The 24689-nt window shown below is 53.4% G+C and overlaps 1 protein-coding gene across 2 annotated transcripts; it reads right to left on the bottom strand.

The window, feature by feature from the left end:
- Positions 1-23: 23 nt before the first annotated feature.
- Positions 24-20338, bottom strand: ST6GALNAC1 (ST6 N-acetylgalactosaminide alpha-2,6-sialyltransferase 1). 2 transcript variants are annotated; one of them, XM_025927713.2, is made up of 9 exons: positions 19121-20338; positions 3265-3916; positions 2697-2865; positions 2358-2529; positions 2003-2141; positions 1665-1768; positions 1383-1472; positions 1196-1295; positions 24-957 (listed from the first exon to the last, which is right to left on the bottom strand). In XM_025927713.2, the coding sequence occupies exons 1-9, from the start codon at positions 19249-19251 to the stop codon at positions 766-768; spliced, it is 1749 nt and encodes a 582-aa protein (XP_025783498.2). In that variant the 5' UTR covers positions 19252-20338; the 3' UTR covers positions 24-765. The 2 variants fall into 2 exon arrangements, with proteins under 2 accessions (XP_025783498.2, XP_086544274.1); XM_086688148.1 differs by having other exon boundaries at positions 1665-2141.
- Between the last annotated feature and the right edge of the window lie 4351 nt (positions 20339-24689).

Genomic DNA, 24689 nt, shown 5'->3' on the forward strand with positions numbered 1-24689 from the left:
CCTCCCTCCCACCCCCCATCAACCCTCACTTTGTTCTCAGTTTTTAAGAGTCTCTTATGCTTCGGCTCTCTCTCCCACTCTAACCTCTTTTTTTTTTCCTTCATTTTTATTTATTTTTGAGAGAGAGACAGAGCATGAGCGGGGGAGGTGCACAGAGGGAGACACAGAATCCGAAGCAGGCTCCAGGCTCTGAGCTGTCAGCACAAAGCCCGACGTGGGGCTCGAACTCACAGAGTGTGAGATCATGACCTGAGCCGAAGTCGGACGCTCAACCGACTGAGCCACCCGGGCGCCCCGATCTCAGCAAATGTCTTGATCTCAGGGTCATGAGTTCAAGCCCCTCAATGGGCTCCTCGCCCATTGGGTGTAAAGCCTACTCAGGCAAAACACCAAAAAAGGCCAACTCGACGTGCGTCCGTAGGTTCAGGCTTCTTCCCCTCGTGTCAAGCATCTTCTGGACAGTGAAGGGTGAATTTCAGCAGGGATCTGTGGTATTGACCAGTCATCACGCCATTTCGTTCAAATTCCTTGGTCTCCAGACCGGAGTCCTCCTCCCTTTGAACGGAACCCGTAGCGATGTTCCGAGGTCTCCAAAACCTCAGTCATTTGCCATCTTGGGAGTCTCTCCTCAGTGGTCCCCGGGGGTGTCTGGAGGGGCTTGGAGCCCAAACTGAGCCCTGGGAAAATGGCGGAAGGCCTCAACACCCCCCCACCCTGCCCCGTGCCCCGGAAAGGCCGAGGAGACCGCTGCTGTCCAGGCTGCAGTCACATCTTTGGTTTGGAAGTTACGGAACGCTGGTACAGCTGGATTATACCTTCATCGTGCAGCCGCTTCCAGAGCATTCTCTCTAACTGGAAGTCGTGGTTGATGTAAAAGACTGTTTTTTTCCAGGACTTATCGTAGTAGTGATCGGAGAATTGCTCGTGGCCCTCGGTGATGAAGCCATAGGCACTCACCTACATGAAGGTCGGAAGAGAGAGAAGCCTGAAGTCGCTCGCTCTCGTGGTCTCTGTGTGTCGGGGGAGGGGGGCCGTATCCTGGCTCTAGCCCTAGGGCTCCGGACGCAGGCCCCTGGACGGACACTTACGGGGCCACACTCCCCCGCCCTCCCGGCCGTCGTCCGGTGCTGGGCACGTCCAGGAACGGCCCGCAGCTATTTCCCCAGGTGGCCCCGCTCTTGCTCCAGAATCTCACCTGGTCACAGAGCTGAAGGGCTGTGAGCAGGAGGAGGGCGCCGGTCGTGGGGCGGTAGATTCTCCAGTGCACGGTGTCCAGGGTCTTGGACCTCAGGAACCTGGGAAGTGCCCCGGCCCCGGGGCTGTCAGGAGGCTGCAGGGCTGACAGGGGCCCGGGCCTCTCCACACGCCTCTGCTGCCCTCACCTGTTTTTCATGTACCGCAGCGAGTCGGGGTGCAGCAGCAGGTATCTGTCCCATGGCGGGTCTCCCTGGAAAGCCACCTGGGGCCTGTGCCTGTGGGCAGGAAGGGGTCATTCGCGCTCCGTTCTCTCGCCTCCTCCTGTGTGGGCCAAGTCAGGGCACCTGGTACCCTATCTCCAGGAGACAGCGGAGGCTGTCCCCACCTGCCCAGCCCCCTTCAGAGCCGCTCCAGACACAGCTCCGCGGGGGGCCGGGGGGTGAGGAAGGAGGGGGGGCCGGGGGTACCTGAACCAGGAAAGGCTAGTCTTCACCAGGCTCTGATTGAGAAACATCGCCTCCAGCCACTCATAGTCTCGGGTGCCTTCCAGGAAGTGCAGGTAGCGGACGTCCTGAGGACCAAGGACAGTGTGTGGTCCGAGTCCCGCCTTCAGGATGAAGGGCGGCCTGGCTCTGACTCCGGCCCGCCCCCTTGCTCTGTCTGGCCATCGTCCGTGTTCTCGCCCCTCGTACGAGCAGACCCTGCACCGACCAGACCCCAGACCCAGGACACCCGGCTCCCTCTCTTGGCTCGTGCGCCCTCGTTCAGATTCTGTGTGCGGCCGGGCCTGTCCCTCCTTGCTCACCTTCCCCAGAGGCACGTGCCGGAAACCCTGACCGTCCAAGGCCATAAGCGACTGGGTCAGGGAGAAGGCAGTGAAGCCGTAAAACGACGTCCGGGTGCCCACATCCTGTTCGTAGCCCTTAGTGACCGCTCCACTCAGTCTACACAGAAAGAGGCAGACGGAACCCGTGAGTGCAGGAGGGAACGCACAGAGGTGGGGGGGGGGATGCACAGAAATGGTGGGGGGCGCGGCAGCTATATGGGGAGTCTCCGGAGAGCCCAGGATTCCACCTTCCAGGTACAGGCAGAGAACGCCCGATGAGACCTCTCAGAAGAGCCCGTCTCTGTAGGAGGGAGCCCGGGGCCGGACCGCTTACCGGAAGACGTGATCATGGCTGTCTATCTCCTGGCCCACGTGAGAGTTGTTCAAGATGCCCCCGTTGCCCACCACGGCGCACGTGATGCACTGGGAACTCCCGGCGGGGAGACCGGCCAGGAGCAGCTGTTGCTGGGGCACCGGAGGGAAGCGGGTCACGACCTTCTGCACCACTGAAACAGGGGAGGTTCACGTTCAGTCCCCGGAGGGGCCCGGAGGCAGCCCATCATTTCTCCCGGGGCTGGCGGCCTCCAGGGAAGAGGCAGGCCAGAGGCAGAGGCCAGCTGCCGTGTGCTGTGGGCCCAGGCCCTCCCCGCGCCCCCCCCCCCGGAAGACTCACACGAATAGTTGAGCTCCATGAACCCAAACGGTGGCGCAAAGTGCTCCAGACGGTCCCACTCACTCTGGTTGAAGTGGCTGGAGTCCAGGAAGAGGGTGAGGTTGGCCAGAAAGAGTGTCCGCAGCCAGGGTGACTTGGAGGCCTTGACCTTCACTGAGTCGGGGCAGGTCTACATGCAGGAAGGCGGGTCAGGCAGGGACAGGCCCCGGAAGGCCACGGCCAGGGGCAGGGCTGGGGGCAGGGGCAGAAAGTGGGCCTGAGAGGTTGGAAGGCACTGCGGCTTCCGTGGTATTCGGGATGCAGATTTGGCTGTCCTGCTACAGAGCGGGTAGATTCTCTGACCCTGCCCGGTGACCCTGCCCAGGCCTTCTGGGAGCTCCAGGGCAGGCCCGGGCCAGGATCTGGGCCTGCCTTCCCGTCCACCTCCGCCACTTTTGCAAAGAAGGATGGGGAGGGCACGGGGTGGGACCAGGCAGGGCCTGGGGGCAGAGCCCGGGAGGTCAGAGAGGTGGGGTGGCCTGTCTGTCTGCAGGGGCCTTCAGAGCAGGGAGCCAGGGGGAGGACTCACCGTCTGTAGGGCCCCCACGTCAAAGCTGTATTGTTCCTCGAAATCCCACTGGGGCTCAGACTTGAAGTTGGCGGCCCGCAGACTTCGGCTTCTCTGTGTGGTGTGGGCCTGGCGAGGGGTGGAGGGTGGCTTGGCCCGGGGTGTCTCCCGGCGGGGCATCACGGCCGAGGCCACGCCTTTCAGTGGCCCTGCTCCCGGGGTGGTCAGCGCCTCGGCCTGGCTTTCTGGCACAGGTGTCCTTGCCGTGGTGGCCGCTTTGGCCCGAGGCTTCGAGGGCACCGTCCTGGTGGCCGTGGGCTCCCCATTCTGGTCCTGCCTTCCTTTGGTTGTCCTCGCGTCCTGGCTCCTCAGTGACAGTGCCTCTGAGGCCGCTCCCCCATCCCATGCCCTCGGGGGCCGCGTGTCCAGCACGGTGTCCTTCCTCTTTCGACCCCTCGGTGGGGCCAGCCCAGTCGAGGTGGCCCCACCGGTCTCTTCTCTGATGTCCCCCTTGGCAGGGTGGGCTGTGGCCTGGGCCGGGGGCACCTGCACGCTGTTCCCTCGCGCCGACGATGATGCAGGAGCCGCTGTCCTTCCTTCCCATGGGGGAACCTGCCGTGCAGACTTGTGTGGCGACCCTGAAGATCTCTCCTCGTCATCCATGTGCTGACGCCTAGGGACGGATGTGCCCTTTGATTAAGGTCCAGGATCGTATCAACAGGTTGAAGCATAAATGGTATTTCTTTTTGTGCCTCGGGTAGACTTCAGACCGGTTTCCGCGAGACATGAGTATCGCCACCTATGCCCCAAATTAAGCTGTTGGCGTTGGGTCTGGAAACTTACCCGTGACCTCTAAATAGCGGGCGGTGGCGGCTTGGAGTTTGTTATGGGAACTGGCGTCAGGAGTGCCGCTGACAAGGCTGACCTTGGACAGCGCCCTCTCTGCGCTGGCTCTGGGATGACTGGGACTCCGCCCTGTTACTAATATCTGTAGGATGCTGTTGACCTTTTCTCTTTTTCTTTTTTTAAATTTTACTTTTTAAAAAAAAAATTTTTTTTAACATTTATTCATTTTTGAGACAGAGAGAGACAGAGCATGAACGGGGGAGGGTCAGAGAGAGAGAGAGGGAGACACAGAATCGGAAGCAGGCTCCAGGCTCTGAGCTGTCGGCACGGAGCCCGAGGCGGGGCTCGAACCCACGAACCGCGAGATCATGACCTGAGCCGAAGTCGGACGCTCAACCGACTGAGCCACCCGGGCGCCCCATCTTTTTTTTTTTTTTTTTTTTTTAATGAAGGGTAGGTAACAAAGGTAACCTCGTTCATAAGGGAGTAGGAAAATATACATTCATGTCAAGACTATAGCTGCCATCCTTGATCGAAAGATCGGCCTGAAATATTTACTTCAACCCCTGCCTAACAACAAGCTTGCCTGTTGGCATTGTTGGGAAAAAATCTCGGTACTCAGCAAGTGTTCACTCGTCAAGAGCCCCCATCTCACGTTTGATGCCGGACATCCCGGATGCGAGGTGTGTTTCCCAGCCACCTACAAGGGGAACCCTAGTGAAGACACATTTGTGTGATTACGGTACAGAACATGTCTCACCCCGGGCGGGGGGCACGTGAGCTTGGTGGGCACGAGGGAAGGGTCTGTGCCTGGGCAGGAGATGATCCCAAGTGGGTAGACAGAACCGGATTATTATCTGCATTGTAGGTCCGACTAAGGAGTTTGGACTTCATCGTCGGTCTTCTTGTCCGGGAGGAGCTACTGAAGAATTTCAGGGGGGAGAGGGGGGTGGGGAGGGTGCCGGAGCAAGGGGGTGGGGGCCCATAAGCTGAATTCCACTGCACGGTGCTTGGTCTAGCGGTGGGAGAAGATACATTCAGGGTGCCTGGTCTGGCTTGGGGCACTCAAGGGTTTTGACTCCAAGGGTTACGTTTACTTTCTTTTCATTCTCTTCTTTTGTGCGAGGCCGTCAAAAGTATCACTTAATTTATGCAAATTGGCGTCAGGTGTCCTCCGCTCAGCGCGGTTCTGTAATTGGACTTTGAGGTGGGGTCTCTGGGCTCACAGGTTTTGGGGGGCGATTCCTGGGAGGCTTGGGAGAAAGAATCATCCTCTCTGGTGACCTAGCCATCATCCTAATGGATTTCCAGGTGTCCTTAACTCCTGCTCTTTTTCCCTGATGTCCTGGGCCTCCCTGGCTCATCGTGGTCACTCTTGTCCCAGGCAGCTCCCTTGTGTCTGCTCTCATTCTTCTTCCAAGTCCCGTATCACAGACTCACTGAGGCCACAGAGAGAGAAGAGAGAGCATGACAGGTGCAGCCAGCCAGACCCGAGTGGGAGTTGGCCAGCATGACTGGGAGAAATCTTCACCCCCCCACCCCGGGCCCTCGGTTTTCTTATCTGTAAAATGGGCTGCTGCCTTTTGCCTCTGAGAGAAGTCAGCTGTGGGCGTTGACTCACAGCCCGCGTTTCGCATCTGGCACAAAAAAACACCTGCTCAGCCAATAAGACCCGCCCTTCTCTCCCTGACTGCGGGGCTCCATTCATTCTTGATTTGTCGTGTGCAAGTTGGGGCGGGGGGAGGGTCTCCTGAGTCCGGGGTCCCAATCCCCTGGTTGCAGCTTTGACTTCTGCCTGCCTCCCAACTCCACAGCCCATAGTTTGTTCTTTTATTCAGCCACGACTTTTGAGCGTCTCCTATGAACGCTGGGCTAGTTACTGGGGCCTGGTTGACGAGCTCAACCAGGTCCGGTCCTGCCCCCACGGAGCCCAGGATATATGGGGGACCACAGATCATCACAGATAAAATGCCAAGTTGTAACTCGGAGGTGTGCCGGGGAAATGGGTGATCGTGATGAGCCACGGGAGGTAGCCTGACCCAAGCTCTGTGTCCGTGACAACGTGAATGCTAAACCCCTACGTGGCATCGAATTGGGCGTGTTTTGGGTTGTAGTCGTTCAACGAGGTGTCAGCTCTGCCCTAGATCACAGGCTCCGAGGGGGCAGAAATCACTCCAAGCAGTCCTTACTGCAAAGCCCCCCCGGGGTGGTGCCATATCACATCAGTGCTTTCGAAAGGCTTTCTTTTAAACATTTCTTTTTAACGTTTATTTATTTTTGAGAGACAGAGCGTGAGCGGGGGAGGGGCAGAGAGAGAGGGAGACGCAGAATCCAAAGCAGGCTCCGGGCTCTGAGCTGACAGCACACAGCCCGACATGGGGCTCGAACCCACGGACCGTGAAATCATGACCTGAGCCAAAGTCAGATGCTCAACCGACCGAGCCACCCAGGCCCCCCTGGCAAGGCTTTCTGAGCCCCCCGGAAAGTGGATTTAAACAAACGTGGGAGAGAATTTGAAATATGTACTCGCAGAAGAACATCTCATTCAACAGCTGTTCACTGTCTCCGTGCAACGTGCTTTGTGGGTCCCAGGAATGCAAATTTGAACAAGGCACAGACCTCGAACCCACAGAAAACACAGTCACTGTTGTTACAGGTGGAAGACAGAGGAGACTTTGATCCCTAGACCAATAGAGGGCTGGCCCAAGGTGGTACGAGCAATAAGGAGATTACCCATGTTAATCCTTCCTCGTGTGGGGCCTCCCTCTGCATTGTGGCCGTGTTTCCTGCTTCCTGCACCCCAGGGAAGAATGCTTGTTCAAGTGCTCCAAGAAGGGCACTCTCTGTTCTGACATTCAAACTTCTCTGGAGGCTGTTAGGGAAAGGCTGGCAGTGGGGTCCTTCCTCCTGGGAACACTTACACATTGTTACCTGGGCTCAGTGAACAAATGCCCCTGCCTTTGTTTTATGGCTCAGAGAAGGGACTCGAACGAGAGCTATCCCAGCCCAGAAAGGAGAGAAAGGCCGCAAGGCAGGGCTGGGCTGTGACACGGAACAGCCTGGAAAAGATAATAGCCTTCAAGGTTTGAAGCCTTTATTCTTTTTTTGTTTTCCATTTTTAACTAAACCAAAGGAGGGGGGGAAGGGGTGGGGAGATTTATCATAAGGTGAGAAAACATCTTGAGCCCAAGGCCAGGACATGGTTGGGGCTCTAGAAGGTTCTGGAACCTGGAATCTCCCTTGGTGGCCTGTCCCTGTTCCTACCTATCCTGTTTCCCTCTCTGCTCCTCAGCCCGCATGGAGGATGGCAGCCCCGAGTCACCTGCCCCAGGGACTCTTGACTCTTATTCTGTCTCACTTGGGTCCCTTCTCCATCCCTGGCCACATGGTAAGTGACACGGGTCTCATGGCAAGTGGCCTCCTGGGGTCCACCCTGTGCACGGGAGGAAGACAGTCTCAAGAGAAAGAGGGGGTTATTGGCTCATGAGCTGGGCAGACACCCCTAAAGTATCCATTCTGAAAGAGGACCATCCACGCGGAGTGGAAAAGCTGAGATAGTTCAGAACATACACTTGCTGGATTTGGGCCACCTTTGTTTCGTAGAAAGGTTTGAGGCCTTGAGATTCACTCCTCCCCTTAAAAAAATTTTTTTTTAAATGTTTATTTATTCTTGAGACAGAGACAGAGCATGAACAGGGGAGGGGCAGAGAGAGAGGGAGACCCAGAATCCCAAGCAGGGTCCAGGTTCCGAGCTGTCAGCACAGAGCCTGACGCGGGGCTCGAACTCACAGACCGCAAGATCATGACCTGAGCTGAAGTCGGACGCTCAACTGACTGAGCCGCCCAGGCACCCCAATTTTATTATTTTTTTAATGTTTATTTATTTTTGAGAGAGAGAGAGAGAGAGAGAGAGAGAGAGAGAGAGAGAGCACGAGTGGGGGAGGGGCAGAGAGTGAGAGGGAGACACAGAATCCCAAGCAGGGTCCAGGCTCTGAGCTGTCAGCACAGAGCCCGACACAGGGCTCGAACTCAGCCGTGAGATCATGACCTGAGCCGAGGTCAGATGCTTAACCGACTGAGCCATCCAGGCACCCCTTCTCCCCTTTAATGTCACAACTGAGCTGAAGCCCCAGGCTCGGGGTTCAGGCGAAGGCCTAGGTGTTAACTCTCATGGCAAACAGCTCTTGTCACTCAACCTTGAACCTCGGATTCACCTCCACCCGCATTTCCCATGCCCAAACTGCGAGCACCTTCGCGTGGCTGTGATCGGGGAGCTGGTGTGGCAGGGTGGTTTTCCACCCTAGACGCGGTGGGCGTGCAGCCCAGACAGCTGGCCCTCTGCCTCGTGGTCACGCCAGCCCCTAAAGAGGGGGCACCAGGCACTCCTACCCGCAGCCCCTTCCAGAAGCGGGAGCCCCAGGGCCCCGTGCAGGGCTGTCTGCCTGCGACGCTGGCAGATTACTGATGACTCTTTTAAGTTTTACACGGAGTTGCAGCAGTGACCCAGGTACTGACAAAATTATGTAATTAAGTTTCATTTCAATTCCCTATAATTAAACACAACTATGCTAGGAATGTGGGTGTTTTACGTAGGCATTTCCTTCTGTTCCTGCCTGGTATTTACTGAATGCTCAAATTCCTTCCGGCCATATGGCGAATGCCCTGCATTCGTCTTGTCCAGATCCTATGTGATCCTGAATGTAAACACCATGGGCAAGGCCGGGGCGGAGGGGGGTGGGGGGCAGGGGGGTGGTGAAGGAGGGGACCCTGTTTTCTGTTAAGGGTTCCGGGGGACAGGCAAATCATTTACGGATCGCATCCAAGCAAAAAGCAATTCCATATCCAATTCTGATCTACCGGGGAGGTAAAAACGTAAAATGTTGCACTCTAAAAATAAATTTATCAGCGGGGATCACATAGCTCTAGTCAATATGTGAGACGGATGCAGAAGAATAATGGTCTGACATCTTCTTCCCTCCAAATTCTGAACCACGCAACACTCAGGGGGACCTGGAAGCAAAGAGGTTCAAGGTTTCTTTGTCCTTGGCGCCATGAAACAACGGTTGGCAAGCGTGTAATAGCACAGTGGATCCTTGAATGGTGTGTGGGTTGGGGGAGCGCCAGCCCACACACAGTCGAAAATCTGCGTGTAACTTTTGACTCCCCCCAGACTCAACTCCTAATAGTCTGCTGGTGACTGGAATCCTTATCGAGAGCATGCACAAGTCAATCAACCCATGTTTTGTGTATTACATGTATTGCATACGTGTTCTGCAATCAAGTCAGCCAGAGAAGAGAGAACATCTTCCAGAAAATCCTAAGGAAAACAGGGGGCGCCTGGGTGGCTCAGTCGGTTAAGCGTCCGACTTTGGCTCAGGTCATGGTCTCGCGGCTCATGAGTTCGAGCCCCGCATCGGGCTCTGTGCTGACAGCTCGGGGCCTGCTTGGGATTCTTTCTCTCTCTGCCCCTCCCTCACTCGTGTATGCTCGCTTCCTCTCTCTCAAAAATAAACTTTAAGAAATTAAAAAATATATATGTTCTTTTATCCAGGAAAAGAAAGCAGCTCAAAACGCCTCCTTGATGATCTAGCAATTGCACATCTAGGTATTCATCCGAAGCAAATGAAAATGCTAGTCTGAGCGGCGCCTGGGTGGCTCAGTTGCTTAAGGGGCCGACTTTGGCTCAGGTCATGATCTCAGGGTTCGTGAGTTCAAGCCCTGCGTTGGGCTCTGTGCAGACAGCTCAGAGCCTGGAGCCTGCTTCGGATTCTGGGATTCTGTGTCTCCCTCTCTCTGCCCCTCCCCACTTGTGCTCTGTCTCTCTTTCTCTCTCAAAAATAAATAAACATTAAAAAAAATAAAAAAAAAGGGGCGCCTGGGTGGCGCAGTCGGTTAAGTGTCCGACTTCAGCCAGGTCACGATCTCGCGGTCCGTGAGTTCAAGCCCCGCGTCGGGCTCTGGGCTGATGGCTTGGAGCCTGGAGCCTGTTTCCGATTCTGTGTCTCCCTCTCTCTCTGCCCCTCCCCCGTTCATGCTCTGTCTCTCTCTGTCCCAAAAATTAATAAACCTTGAAAAAATAAAAATAAAAAATAAAAAAAAAAAAAGAAGAGAAAATGCTAGTCTGAGAAGACACACACACCCTTATGTTCATGGCAACATTACTCGCAACAGCGGAGATACGGAAGCGACCCAAGTGTCCATCGGTAGATGATGAATGGATAAACACGCGGCCAATGTGTACATAATGGAGTTGCTCAGCCGTTAAAAAGAATGAGATCTTGCCATTGGCAGCAACGTGGATGGACCTGGGGGGGTATCACACTAAGTGAAATGAGCCAAAGATCTTCCAGTAATAAATAAGACACGGGGGTGTGAAGTCCAAGCACCGGGAATATACGATAATATCGTAACAACTTGGTGTGGTGACAAGGGGTAACTAGCCTTGTTGTGAGCATTTCATAATGTCTGTGAATATCGAATCATTATGTTGTACACCTGAAACTGATATACAATTTCGTATATCAGTTATTCTTTAATAACCTCCCCCCCCCCCCAAACCAAAACCCTTTGATTTCCCTAAATAATTCTGGGCTGTGCCATTCAATGGAACAGACGCTGAAGAAGCTCCAGGCTAGGTGTGCCTGCCTTGTGATAAGTGGCTGGCCACACACAGGCCTCTAATCACGTCCTCACGACCTGGACCCCCTTCCCCGGAATCCCCACCATCAGCTTCTTTGCTCACTCGTTTTATCTTGAGACTCTTCAGGGTCACGCATCTGGTTCCCCCACCTGGGTTTTCATGATGCCTGCCTCTCCTTGGAAAGGGGAACCGACTGTAGGGTCCCCACAGTGTCTTTCCTCACCCCCTGCTGAGGACCCTCTGTGATGGGTGGCTCTCCCCTCCAGTACCTGATTTGTATTAAGCATTCAGGGGGACAGGCAAATCATTCAGGGATCGCATCCAAGCAAAAAGCAAATCCAACAACAAGTTCTAATCTATTGGGGGGGGGTTAAAAATATAAAATGTCGCACTTTTGGGGCGCCTGGGTGGCTCAGTCGGTTGAGCGTCGGGGTTCGGCTCAGGTCATGATTTCACGGTTTGTGAGTTGGAGCCCCTGCGTTGGGCTCTGTGCTGACAGCTCAGATTCTGGGTCTCCCTCTCTCTCTGCCCCTCCCCTGCTCACACTCTGTCTTTCTTTCCTTCAAAAATAAATAAATATTCTTTAAAAATGTAAAGTAATTCAGTAACAGTAGGGCGCCTGGGTGGCTCCGTAGGTTAAATGTCTGACTTCAGGTCAGGTCTTGATCTCAAGGTCCGTGAGTTCGAGTCCCGCGTTGGGCTCTGTGCTGACAGCTCAGAGCCTGGAATCTGCTTCAGATTCTGGGTCTCCCTCTCTCTCTGCCCCTCCCCCACTCACACTGTCTCTCTCTCTCTCTCTCTCTGTCTAAAATAAACATTAAAAAAAAAAAAAAAACGTATCATAGCCCAGCCTGGAGCCTCCCCAACTCCCTTGGTGCCGGCCGACATAACTCTTTAGGGGCTCTGGTCTTCTCTGAGATGAAAACCAATCATTCTACTTCCCCCTCCCCCAGACTTTGAAGTTTATTTCCCCCAGGAAATCCTGACACTTTCCTGCATGATTTACATTTTATTTTTTTTTTAATTTTTTTTTTCAACGTTTATTTATTTTTGGGACAGAGAGAGACAGAGCATGAACGGGGGAGGGGCAGAGAGAGAGGGAGACAATCAGAAACAGGCTCCAGGCTTTGAGCCATCAGCCCAGAGCCCGACGCGGGGCTCGAACTCACGGACCGCGAGATCGTGACCTGGCTGAAGTCGGACGCCTAACCGACTGCGCCACCCAGGCGCCCCATGATTTACATTTTAGAACTTCACTTTGAATCTTTAGACGCGTCCACAAGTTGCTTCAGTCGCTAAAATCTCTACTTTGCCTTAATTCTCTTTATAGGCTCGAAAGAAAACACCCAGAAATCCGTATTCCATTGTTATTCCAAGTGTTCTCTTTTCAAATCAAAGCCAATTCTCTCATTTGTGTAGTTTCCGGCCAATTAAATCCTAATGGGGACAACAGAAAGCGGGAGAAGAAGAGGAAACACCTCTAAGCCACTGCTCCTAACGCTTCAGTAGCGGGATCCAATTTCCAAAGCTCTCCCCCAGCAGGGGAGTCCTGAGCCTCCTCTGGGATCCCATTCACCTCACTGAACTCACTGTGGCCCAGGGTGGGTGGGAGGCTGGTTTAAATGTTGGACGATTTCCCTCCCTGGGATCCACAAATACAGACACAAGCCTACAGCTCTCCCCAGACCCAGAGGCGTGAGTCTTGAGATTAGTTAAGGAGAGTAGGGAAGACCTTGAACGGGGAGGGTGGTGGGTGTGACCGAGGTCATTGTTGTGAGCAAGAATGGCAGGTATGTCTGGGTCAAGAATCACAGATAGGAGATGAGACCCTGTGGCCCGGTGGCTGGGAAACGATCCTTGTGAACCAAGACTGTTTAAAGCAGAGTCTATGTTTATCCCCTGTATCTGGTACCTAGCTTACCTCTCTTGGGGATAATCACAGAAAACTAACTTCCCGGCACTGGGCAAGAGGACAGCGGAGCTCACTGCGGTGGAAAGTCACCTACCTGCTTGAGTTCCAGCCCGGCCACCAAGTGACCAGCTGTGGGATCTTGGGCAAGGTGCAGCACCCTGAGAGCCCCTGTTTCCTCATCCATTAAATGGGACTCTGTTTTCTTAAGAACTCCAAACTTACCTTTATTATGATACTTAGGGAAATATGTCATTAATGTTGAATGGCTACCGATGAGGCACTTACATTTTACTAAGATTTCATTTAAACTACCTCAAATCAAATAAGTTTAGCTCTCATTTTGCACATTATTGATAAAATGTATTGGCCTCTTTTGGTTTTGTTTTGTTTAAAATTTTTTTTAACGTTTATTTATTATTGAGAGAGAGAGAGAGAGAGAGCATGAGCAGGGGAGGGGCAGGGAGAGAGGAAGACACAGAATCCGAAGCAGGCTCCAGGCTCTGAGCTGTCAGCACAGACCCTGATGCCGGGCTCGAACCCACGAATTGCGGGATCATGACCTGAGCTGAAGTCAGATGCCTAACCAACTGAAACACCCAGGTGCCCCAGTAAGAACTAGAAAGTAGAGGACACCCTGAAAGACCTTAGAGGGAGGAGAAGATTTGGTGAAATAGATCAAATGTCTCTGAGAAGGACTTGTCTGTTTCCTCCCACCATCGCCCCCTCCCTAGAAAGTTTAGTCTGGGTGAAGAGGACAGAGAGGAGAGAGGGGCTCTGGGTCCCAAGTTTGGAGGGCTCCTGAGCCCTACTTGTCGTGTTCCTAGGGTCTAATAAGACCCCTGACAGACAATGGCTGACCCCTGAACCCAGGAAGACAGAACCGTAATTCCGACAACAGGACATTCTCACACCTAAGCCAGGTGGACATGAAAAGGCCAAGAGGCAGGGACGACGGTTGTCTCCATGGCCACACGAGGGCTAAGAATCAGCCACCCCTACCCGGGCGCTGGCACGGCGTGGCCATCCGGGAGCCCTTGACATCATCCTGGGGAGGCGGGCAGAGGAGGGAGGACGGTCCCGACATGAAGTTTCCCTGCAGCTCCACGAATGGGGGTCCAGGATCGGAAACCAGGAAGTTATAGAAAAGAAAGTTCTGTGTCTTAGACCAAAATAAGACAAAAAAGAGAATCCACAGAATTGTTGAAGACAAATTCATTCCAGACCAGGAAAGCCAAGCAGGTAGAGACATGGTCTTAGCTGGTATCTACCTATCCAGGGGCACAATGGAGACTGGGACCAAATGAAGAAGATACGAGAAGTAGTCCAATAACCCAGGTTTGAAATCATACAATTGTGTCCCAGTCCTTCCTCTCTTTGTTGCCAAATCCAGCCGATCTGAGTTATTCTGGCCTTTCTTCCGAACGCCGTCCGCCCAGGGCTCTTGGGCCCTAAACCATTGCAACAGCCTCTACCCTAGCCCCCCACGGAGACCACCTTCCCCCCACCGTCTGCCGTGCAATCTACTAACCGAGGAATCTGCACAATGCACAAATGTATTCAAGTTACTCTGTTCCTGTAAAGCTTTTCCTAGCCGTGGAATCTAACTGTTGGTCCCTCAAGGGCCACGCATTCACTCTTTCATCAACAAGCGTTTAAAAACCACCTCGCAGGGGCGCCTGGGTGGCTCAGTCGGTTAAGCGTCCGGCTCTTGACTTCCGTTCAGGTCACGAGCGCACAATTGGTGGGATCGAACCCCGCGTCAGGCTTCTTCGCTGAGAGCCGGGATCCTGCTGCGCATTCTCTCTCCCCCGCTCTCTGCCCCTCCCCTGCTTGTGCTCCCCCCCCTCCCCAAAATAAATGAATTAACTTTAGAAACAAAAAATGAAAAAACACTGCCGAGGGACGGGGGTGGGGCTTGTGACACCAGCCTGGGTCGTGGCTTGGAGCACAGACTCCGGAGCCAGCTGGCCTGTGTCTGAACTTAAGTGACAAGGGTGACCTTGGTTGGGAAAGTTGCCTAACCGCTCTTATCTGTAAAAGAGGGGTGTTGCTGATAATAATATCTACCCAAAAGCCTTGATATGTGGTCAGTAATCATGGGTTCTGGAGACCAGTGCCTGGCATGCGGAGCTCCTATCAGCCTTGCTCACATTAGTCATCAGTCCCTTGAGGAACACGCCCCGCCCCCCCACCGGTGGCCCTGCTTCTGCACCGTTCCTTCTGCTGCCTCCTTAGTGCGTGGCGTCCCCCCTGCTGCCATGTGGCCCAGCCCGCCAGCGCTCTGCAAATGCCACCAGGATGTTGTCTTGACCCTGCCCCCTGGATGTAATTACTCTTCTCAGTTTCTTCCCATAGCGCTCGTCACCTTGGACTTAAATCGGGGGGGGGGGGGGGTTATTTACCACTATTAATAATGTTACCCTCCCTCTCTTGCTTCTTGTGTGGCTCTCCCCTCCATCGGACTTTGAGTCTCCTGAGAGTGAACGCGTTCCAGGTAGTGGAGCCCAAATCCCGTGTTCACGTCTCTGTCTTGCTCCTTCCTGGCTGGGTGGGATTAGGCTTAGCCTTTTGGAGCCTCATCTCCCTCATTTGTGTAAAAGAATAAAAACGCTGATCTTGGGCGACGATTGCGAAGATTGGAAATCACCCCCAGGAAAAAAAAAAAAAGGGAAATAATCCCCAGAAAGCTCCTGAGCATAGGTGCGGGTCTGGGGAAATCTCCAGCTCTGAGATGATATTGAGGTGTCATTAACATGCAGACTTGGGAACAGGGACCTTCAGAAACTGCTGATCCTATACTTGGGTTGGCATTCTACGACTCCCTTTTATGTCTGATTTTACTGTCACCCTTTGCCCAGGCGGCACTGTGGGGCGAGGTGGGCCACCCCCACCCCCACCCCGACCCCATCTCTAACCGCACACGTGCCTCCCCTCCCCCCGCTCTTCTTCAAAGTGTCTCCTGATTTTCCGCTTCTTCCTACCCCACGCCTCCCAGATCTTCTGCACCTTATGTTTCACTGCCTAAATCTGCCAGGGAGGGCATTTGTCAGCCCCGGTCCTTCCCTTCACCGCAGGATAATCCGCTGTCGAAGTCCCTCCCTTGGTTCCTGCCCTGGGTCAGGCCAAAGCTGTGACTCACACCTCCCTTCCGATCTATCCTGTTCCCTCCTGGCAGACCAATCGTTGCACAATCCTGCTTTGCTGAGGTCGCCTCCCTGCCTGAAAGCCTCTTGCATCAACCCTCGGCCCCACCCTCCTGAAATGCCCTCCCTGGGCTCCCCAGAGCAAGCCCCTCATTTCTGCAAGGCGGATTTGGATTCGCCCGAGGCTCAGCCAAGAGGACACTTCTGCAGGTCGGCCTCCTTGTTTATGCTATCCTCCCTCCCCACAAGCCTTTTCCAAGCCCTCCCTGCCTCCGAGGTCCTTCTTCTCAACGAAGCTTTCAACAGACACACAACCTTTCCTCCAGGGACCTCTGGCTCAAGGCGCTCAGTCTCTGCTCTGCGGTTGATTGGCAGTGTAGTAAGGAGAGACTTTCACTGAGAAGTCTCAGTGTGTGGCCCTTTCCCTATCTCTGATGCCTAGGGCAGATTTACTCACTTCACAGTCACCTTTGATGATTCAAACCCCGTCCACGCACAAAACAAAACAAAACAATTACAGAAAAGATTTTAAAAAACAAAGCAAAACACCTAAACCCCAAATTCAGTCTCATCCATTTAGAATTCCAGGTGTCCCGCCTCCCCCCCCCCCCCCCAGACCCAGGCTTGGCAGGGGTGAGGCTGGATGGGTGGGGGAGGTGGGGGCAGCTAGAATCCCTGGTCAGGCACAGAGTAGACCTTCCCTTCCTTCTGAAGGCCTAGCTCTCCTGTATTATTACTCAAGTTTGGGAAGAGTGGGGAGCACTTGGTGTCCCCGCTCGCACTGAGGTTCCAGTGGCTTCTGTCTGCTGACGTGGTGCTCTCGGTAGGGTCAGTAAGTGTGGCTTCCCTGGGGCAGCGCTCTCCTTTGCATTGAGGATCCCCTCATGAATGCCCCCAACAGTATTCGGGGTCCCCAAACGCTTCTCTGGAGTGGATGTCCCTTTACTTGGCCCCAGCAGGTAACTGGGGCGTTCTGGGGCCATGATCCCTCCTGGCACCACAGGAGTGCTGACCTGCCGTCCACAGCCTCCTGGGCTCTGAAGGCCCAGGCCAGAGCCTTCTTCCCATGTACATTACACCATGGACAATTCCCACCACCTTCCGCCTTCAGAAATCTCTAGACCAGAAACAGGCACCAGTCTGCTTATATCTCCCCCTGACTCCAGGACATGTGACATCGGCTGGGGAAGGAGACCAGGCATCCGGGTCACTATGAGTGACTCCTGCAGCCCACTCCTACCCCAACGTGTCTCTCCAGGTACACTGTAATCCTCTGACCTTCTCTCCTTCCCTGGGCTTCTTTTATTTTGTACAAACTTTCTTTAATGTTTACTTATTTATGAGAGGGAGAGAGAGACAGAGCACAAGCCAGGGGAGGGGCAGAGAGAGAGGGAGACACAGAATCCAAAGCAGGCTCTAGGCCCTGGACTGTCAGCACAGAGCCAGACGTGGGGCTTGAACCAACGAACCGTGAGATCATGGACTGAGCCAAAGTCGGATGTTGAACCCACTGAGCCACCCAGGCGCCCCTCCCTCCCCGGTCTTCTTGTTTAAGCCAGATTGCGTTGGGTTTTTGTCACTTGTGGTCAAAAGAGTTCAGCCTATGCAAACCCAGATTCACACCGTGCACAAAAATAGGCTTCAGGTAGGTTAACGATTTAAGCTTCAAGAAAAAAAGTACAAAAATATTAGTAGACAATATAGAAGGCAATGGGAAGGGGAGGAACAATAAGATAAAAACGGAGGGAGGCAAACCATAAGAGACTCTTAAATACAGACAACAAACTGAGGGTTGCTGGAGGGGAGGTGGGTGGGGGGATGGGCTAAATGGGCGATGGGCATTAAGGAGGGCACTCGCTGGGATGAGCACTTGTAAGTGATGAACCACTGGGTTCTACTCCTGAACCTAAGTCTACACTGTGTGTTCACTAATGTATATATATTCACTAATGTATATATATGTATACATCACTATATATATATGGCAATTTATAAAATTTTGGGGTGGGACAGACTTTTCCCCAAATTGCACAAAGTCCAGTGGCCATAAAGGAAATGATAAATAGATTTCACCTACATAAGGAGTTGTGTCACGTGAGATAGCACAAACAAGGCAATAAAAACAAACATCAGCCTGAAGAAAACATTTCAAGTATTGTTACATCTACGATAGAAAAGGGTTAATATCCCTAATACACAAAAAATTCCTATCTCCTATCGTTAAATAAAAGAGAAATAATTTCGCTTCCTTTTTTGGGGGGTGGGGAAGCAAGAGATATGACCCAGCCATTCCCTAGAAAAAGACAAGTGGTGGTGACAGCTGGCTGACTTAGTTAGAAAAAATGTAAATGGTCAGCACACGTCAGAGGATCCTCAAATTCACGGTGGCCTGAGAAGTGCAAAGTCAAAAGAGAAACATATTTTCACCTCTCAGTTTCTAGAAACTTCAAAAGCATTAGTGATCTAGTGTGGTGACCGAGGAGAGAGTCAACATTCACACCTGTTACGGTAGCTTTTTCAGAGTTGATGTGATGGCGTCTGATGGGACTAGATTTGTATGTAAGGATGAACTTGGGGGCCAGAATTAAGCGAAGGGAGAGGTTCTTTTCTTTCCTTTTCTTTTCTTTTTTCTTTTCTTTTCGTTTTTTTGGGGGGAGAGGTCATTTTCGGACAAACTCCACGGGGAGAGTGTGATTTTGAAGTGCATGGAATCGGGGCGCCTGGGTGGCTCAGTCGGTTAAGCGGTCGACTTCGGCTCAGGTCATGATCTCGCGGTCCGTGAGTTCGAGCCCCGTGTCGGGCTCTGTGCTGACCTCTCAGAGCCTGGAGCCTGTTTCGGAATTTGTGTCTCCCTCTCTCTGCCCCTCCTCCACTCACACTCTGTCTCTCTCTGTCTCAAAAATAAATAAAAAAACGTTAAAAAAAATAAAATTTGAAGTGCATGGAATCCACGGGGTAAATCTTGTGCTTTAGGACACAGCGAATGGCATGTAAGAACTCACCCCAAAGCTGCTATTATCATTCACGGTCCCAGAGGGGGAAGGCATTTTCTGTCTATACCTTCCAGAGACCCAGACTCCTCGTTCTCAGACTCCTGCCCACGTGTCCCCTCTACCAGCCCCAAGGCATCCGGACCCCTTGGTTTTCCCACCCCTGACACCTGCTTGTCCCCCAGAGGCCCCCTGGGATCTTTCTTGCCAGTGTTTCTTGACAACATCCCTGACCCCTGCCTACCCCCGTGTGGGTGCAGCAGGTTCCCCAGGCTTCCCTGGATGAGAGGCTTTCAAGTTTCCTCTAATAAATTCTGAGGCATTGGGAAAGGGGCCAGAACCTTACCTGAAAGGTTTCGTATCGGGTTCCTTAACGAAGGAGGGAAGGACAAAGAATAAGGAGATCAACACGGCCAAAAGCAAGAGCCATTGGACAGCTTGGTCCAGACGACTGGGTCTCCGCAGGCAGGTCCTCATGGTGGTGGCTCGGGTGCTGCGAGAAAGTTCTGCATATCCTGGAGCTTTGATGTGGACCGCAGGTAGTTTAAGGGCTTAGGACTCCTGGCCAGGGAGTGCACGCCGTTTGTCTTGACGGTGAACCACTCTGGTAGGCACGGAGTCTATCAGTGTCTGCGAGCGAAAGGAGGAGCTGCCTTCCCTGCTTTGTGGAGGCTTATAAGCTGGCGTGGCTCGAAGGAAGAGAAACTCCTTTTGTTCAAACAAGTTTGCTTTCCTTTTCTTTGTCGCTGAAGCCAATTTCTGCATGTAGAACTTTATGAGAAACATGCACACGTCACAGGGAACCTCGCTTTTATCAGGTTCCAAACCCTTGGGGACCCTGGACAAGTGCAGACGCTGGGAGAGCCTTGAACGGCCCCCAAGTTCAACATGACCTTTGTAAGGAAGGTACAGGGAATCTGGTTGGCTTTAAGACCTTCTAGCAGTCTCTCCTAAAAGAACGTTCTGCAGCCGTAGACCAGAGCTGCGAGAACATTTCATTTGCAAACTGTTCAGGGTCGTAGCTCTCAGTCCTGGGTGCGCGTTAGAATCACTTGGGAGCTTTGCTACATCCACTGCCCAGACTGCAACCCCCACCAACGAAGCCGGAACCCCCAGGGGTGGCTCTTCCCCCAGGCAGGGGTATTTTTTTGAGTTCCCCCAGGTGATCCCGACACGCGGCCAAGTCGAGAACTGCTGATTTACCGTCAGTCGGCTCAACCTTCCCGGCTTCTCATCCGGAGTCATGGCCATGACAGAACTAGTGGCGTGGGTGCAGGTGACAGCTCTGAGCCAGGCACTCTGAACGGTGCACATGTGGGACCGCCCTCACAGACACCAGAGCCGCTAGGCGTTGTTATCAACCCCCTTTTGCGGTTGGGGACATCGCCTTTGAATTTTTTTTTTTTTTCAACGTTTATTTATTTTTGGGACAGAGAGAGACAGAGCATGAACGGGCGAGGGGCAGAGAGAGAGGGAGACACAGAATCGGAAACAGGCTCCAGGCTCTGAGCCATCAGCCCAGAGCCCGACGCGGGGCTCGAACTCGCGGACCGTGAGATCGTGACCTGGTTGAAGTCGGACGCTTAACCGACTGCGCCACCCAGGCGCCCCAAGGGGACATCGCCTTTGAGAGCAGGCAGCTTGCCCCAGCTCGCGGAGGGAGCCCTCAGCTCTCGGGGACCCATCCGACTGACCTACAGATGGCATCATTATCTGCGGAGTAACGACGCCTCTGAGAAATCATTAACTCTGTTTTGATAGGAAGAACAAAAGGCGTGAGGCCTAGGGGAAATGTGTAGCTCAGAGAAGTGATACCAAGACCCGGTGTAGAAGACTTAGAAAATTCAGAGACGCAGCCCTCGGTCAAGTCCGGTGGGTTAGTACTTTTCAAACTCTCGCTTACAGGATGTTGAATCACACAGGGGTTATCCAGCAGCCGAAATGGCTCGCGATCCTCAGCTCTGAAGGTCGCGGGACCCGGGTTCATGGCTCACACACGGCCGTGTGCATTCGGAGGTATTGGACAGCCTCCCATCCTGTACCCAACGTCCTTGGCCTTCACCCAGGGCACGCACCAATAAATGTTTAAACCACCTTCCCCAGGCAGGATGGAAAGAGTGAGAACATGCTTCTGAGTGGCTGCCAGGAATAGAGATGCAGCGTGGGCTTCCTCTGCCCCTTGCCATACGCCGGGACGCATGGCACTGTTCCAGGGGAGGGGCTGGGAACGAGGAGGCAAGTGCTTCTCAGTGCTGACTCAGTCTCTCTCTCTCTCTCTCTCTGAACACACCTCACCTGCAAACGACCCTATACACTGATTCTACAAACACTGTCTGCATAGACCCGGCTTAAGTTCTAACTCTCCGCCTTAACCGACCCTTAATTGACCAGAGTTCGCCCGTGAACTTGGCACGAGCAATCGCCCGACGCCCTGGTGCCTGTTCGCCATGCTAGGCAAACGGACCGCGCTTGGGGAAGGCGCTGGCTTACCCTTGGCACTGGTCTGATTGCGACGAAGCATCTCTTACATCTCGCCCCCTGCTCTTGGAGAAGGTTCTGGCTGCCAGTGTTTTCTCTCTGCCTTCCACAGCACGGAGAGACCTAAGTGGGCTCCTGGGCGCAAGCTGAGCCACCGAACAACGGTCTGTGCTGCTCACCCCCTCAGCGGTGGGTGGAACTGGGAGCCCTCGAAGCCCGCTGAGGGGGTGGGGGGTGGGGTGGCAGACCATCCAGACTTCTGGCTTCTTGGTTCTCGGGTTCCAGACAACGTCGCCGCCGGGCACAGAGTGAGATCCAGAGAAACACGTGTTCTAGTGGAAACAGACTTTCCGAATGGGTTTCTGGCCATCACCACGGTTTCGCATTAGGTAAGGTGGACAAACTTCCCTCTCCTTTTAAAAGCCTCTGACTTTAGAGTTTATACGTCAGCTGACAGGATGCACGAGATCTTCCGTGCAGATAAAGTTGGTAAATGATCATTCTCGGTAAAAGGTAAGATTGCGACGCTCCCGCGGATATGAAATGCGAACATGTGTTAAAGGTTTTATTCCACTCGTAAGCAAACCGGGCAGATGTAATATTGATCTCCAAGAAGTGCAGGGGCACCTGGGTGGCTCAGTCGGTCGGGCGACCAACTCTTGATTTTGGCTCGGGTCGCGATCTCACAGTTGGTGAGTTCGAGCCGCCCCCACGTCGGGCTCTGCGCCGGTCGCTCGGAGCCTGCTTGGGATCTTCCCTGTCTCTCTTTTTCTCTGTCCGTCCCCCTCCGTTTGTACTCTCTCTGTCTCTCTCAAAATAAATCAGCTTAAATAAAAATAAGCAAATACATAAAAGAGAAGTGCAGAGGCACAAATTAAAACAGAGTAAGGGTGGTTAACAATGATTGCAAATGGGGACAAAACTGGTTTTTCCACAAAGAAGAGGAGCATCCGATAGACAGGATAGAATCTGCATGACTATCAACTCCCTACAATTTACAGAGTTGTAAAATAGTTCAAAGACCGTGGGAGGCTGAAATCAGCTAAGCTGGAGAGAGGTCTTGTAGACAATGCGCCTTTTCCACTGACGCACGACAGTGTTTCTGGAGTGCGTGTCCCTTGGAATCACTCCAGGATTAGAACTGTTGACCTCACGATCTCGCGGTCCGTGAGTTCGAGCCCCGCGTCGGGCTCTGGGCTGATGGCTCAGAGCCTGGAGCCTGCTTCCGATTCTGTGTCTCCCTCTCTCTCTGCCCTTCCCCCGTTCATGCTCTGTCTCTCTCTGTCTCAAAAAATAAATAAACGTTAAAAAAAAATTTTTTTTTAAAAAGAACTGTTGACTTCAACCTTTGGATCCTCTCTGCTGGAAGAGACTCTTCTTGATGACTTAGAGGAATGCTGGGTTAAATGGAAAGAGGTCAGCGTCTTAGGGGCGGTGGGAAGCGGCATTCAATGCCCCAGTATATGTCCTGCCTTCTCTAATTCCATTTTCTGTACCAGGCCCACTCCAAACTTTTTTTTTAAAACAGTCCGATTGAGATATAATTTATAGATAGTGTCTAGTTCATCCACTTAAGTGTACAATTCAATGGGTTTTAGTATATATATATATATATATATATATATATATATATGTTTTTTTAAATTTTTTATGTTTTATGTATATTTGAGAGAGAGAGAGAGAGAGACAGTGAGTGAGCAGGGGAGGGGCAGAGAGAGACAGACACAGAATCCGAAGCAGGCTCCAGGCTCCAAGCTGTCTGTACAGAGTCCGACGTGGGGCGCGAACCCAGGAACTGTGAGATCATGACCCGAGCCAAAGTCGGACGTTTCACCGACTGAGCCACCCAGGTGCCCCCCAAAAATAGAGTTTTAAGTCCTGAGCCTTTGTTGTCTGATGAAGGAGTTGATGATTGAGGGTGCCCTGGGCAAGCATTCACTCTTGCGCTTAGATAGCCTCTCTTCCAGACACAATGTCCTACCTCCCGGGCGGTCACGGTCAGCGGTGTGCTCGTCTTGGAACACTGGGTCTGGATCAGGCAGCCTGTGGGGAGCCATCTGGGCTACGGCGGTATTTGTGGAGGCGGCTAGAAAGGCCAGGTGGACCCTGATGGACCTCCGCGACAACGTTTCTTTAGTCTCCGGGTGCAGGGACAGTATTTCCTGTTCTCCAGAGACTCACTATCAAAGAAGAATCTTCCTTCATTTCCTAAGATCACAGCCTACCCTTCCTCGGCACATGGGAGAGCGTCTAGCCTTCCCACGTTCTCTCCTCGTGGAGAAATTCCTCTGGTGGGAAGGTGAATGTGCCCTGCGGGCCCAGCGTCATGGTGACAAGCACTATCTGAAAGAAATGTGACATGAGAGCATTTGTTTATTTCACACTTGGTGAGAGATCACCGTAGGGCAAGACACACAGGGCCTTCCCTGGGGGCACGGGGCAGGGTTGACCAGCCTGAGCGCAAAAAGGTTTCCCAGGCAGTGCTCCCAACATGGCCAGCGAGGCCCCCAGAAAACGTGGGACATGGACAGCACAAAAGACAGTGCCAGGGCGGGGAGCGGGGGTGGGGGGGGCGCCTGCGTGGCTCAGTCGGTTCAGCGTCGGACTTCGGCTCGGGTCATGATCTCACGGTTCGTGGGTTCGAGCCCCGCGTCGGGCTCCGTGCGGACAGCTCGGAACCCCAGGGCCTGCTTTGGTGTTCCGTCTCTCTGTCTCTCAAAAATAAATAAACGTTAAAAAGGCAGCGCCAGGAAGGCTGAGGATGTGATGTAAGCGGGAAAACTCTGTTCTGCCCTCCGCCAGCCCAGAGACGAGAGGCTGAGAGGTAATGGCCAACCGCCATCTGCAGCGTTAATCATTGCTGTGTAGAAGGTAGCTTTGTGGAGAGGCTTCTCTGGGTTGGCAGGAGACTGATCTTTGAAGACAGTTCCCCAACACTGGGCTCTGTTGGTGCTGCAGGCTGCAGATAAAGTCCTGACCTCCCGGAGGCAGGCAGCCAGCCGGGCAGAGAGGCTGATGAGACTCTGATAAACAGACAGGGGTGGGTTCTGTGAAGGGAAAACATGGGGCGGGGGGAGGGGGGGGCGGTGAGAGCTGTGGTCAGGGACAGCCACTCGGGGCAGGGAGCAGGTGAAGGAAGGAGGCAGGCCACCAGGAAGATACGGGCAGACACCGGGATGAGCCGAAGGGACAGGAACCCGAGACCCGGAGTTGGAAGCTGCTTGGCACAGAAAGGGACCAAATGCCTGGCTGGGGCTGAGCCAACAGAGGGACGGGTGGGGGCGGGGGTGCAGCTAGAGTTGGGAAAATGGAATTCAAAACAAATCTCCCCACCCAAAACCCTCCGGGCAGAGATGCACGAGAAAGAAAACACTTTCCCTGTTGAATAACCTGACACCAGGATTCAAAGGGCTTTTGTAGGCAATCCGCTAAGAGAT

The sequence above is a fragment of the Puma concolor genome, chromosome E1, assembly GCF_028749965.1.
Source record: "Puma concolor isolate L17-30 chromosome E1, mPumCon1.1.hap2, whole genome shotgun sequence".
NCBI classification, from domain to species: domain Eukaryota; kingdom Metazoa; phylum Chordata; class Mammalia; order Carnivora; family Felidae; genus Puma; species Puma concolor.

Bases quoted from the DNA above. Each gene is read 5' to 3' on its own strand.
- ST6GALNAC1 (XM_086688148.1), bottom strand. From the start codon at position 19,251: ATGAGGACCTGCCTGCGGAGACCCAGTCGTCTGGACCAAGCTGTCCAA. The intron at 3,917-19,120 runs GTAAGGTTCTGG...ATCCGTCCCTAG, and splicing joins CCCGATACGAAACCTTTCAG to GCGTCAGCACATGGATGACG. The intron at 2,142-2,357 runs GTAAGCGGTCCG...CTTTCTGTGTAG, and splicing joins AGCCATGATCACGTCTTCCG to ACTGAGTGGAGCGGTCACTA.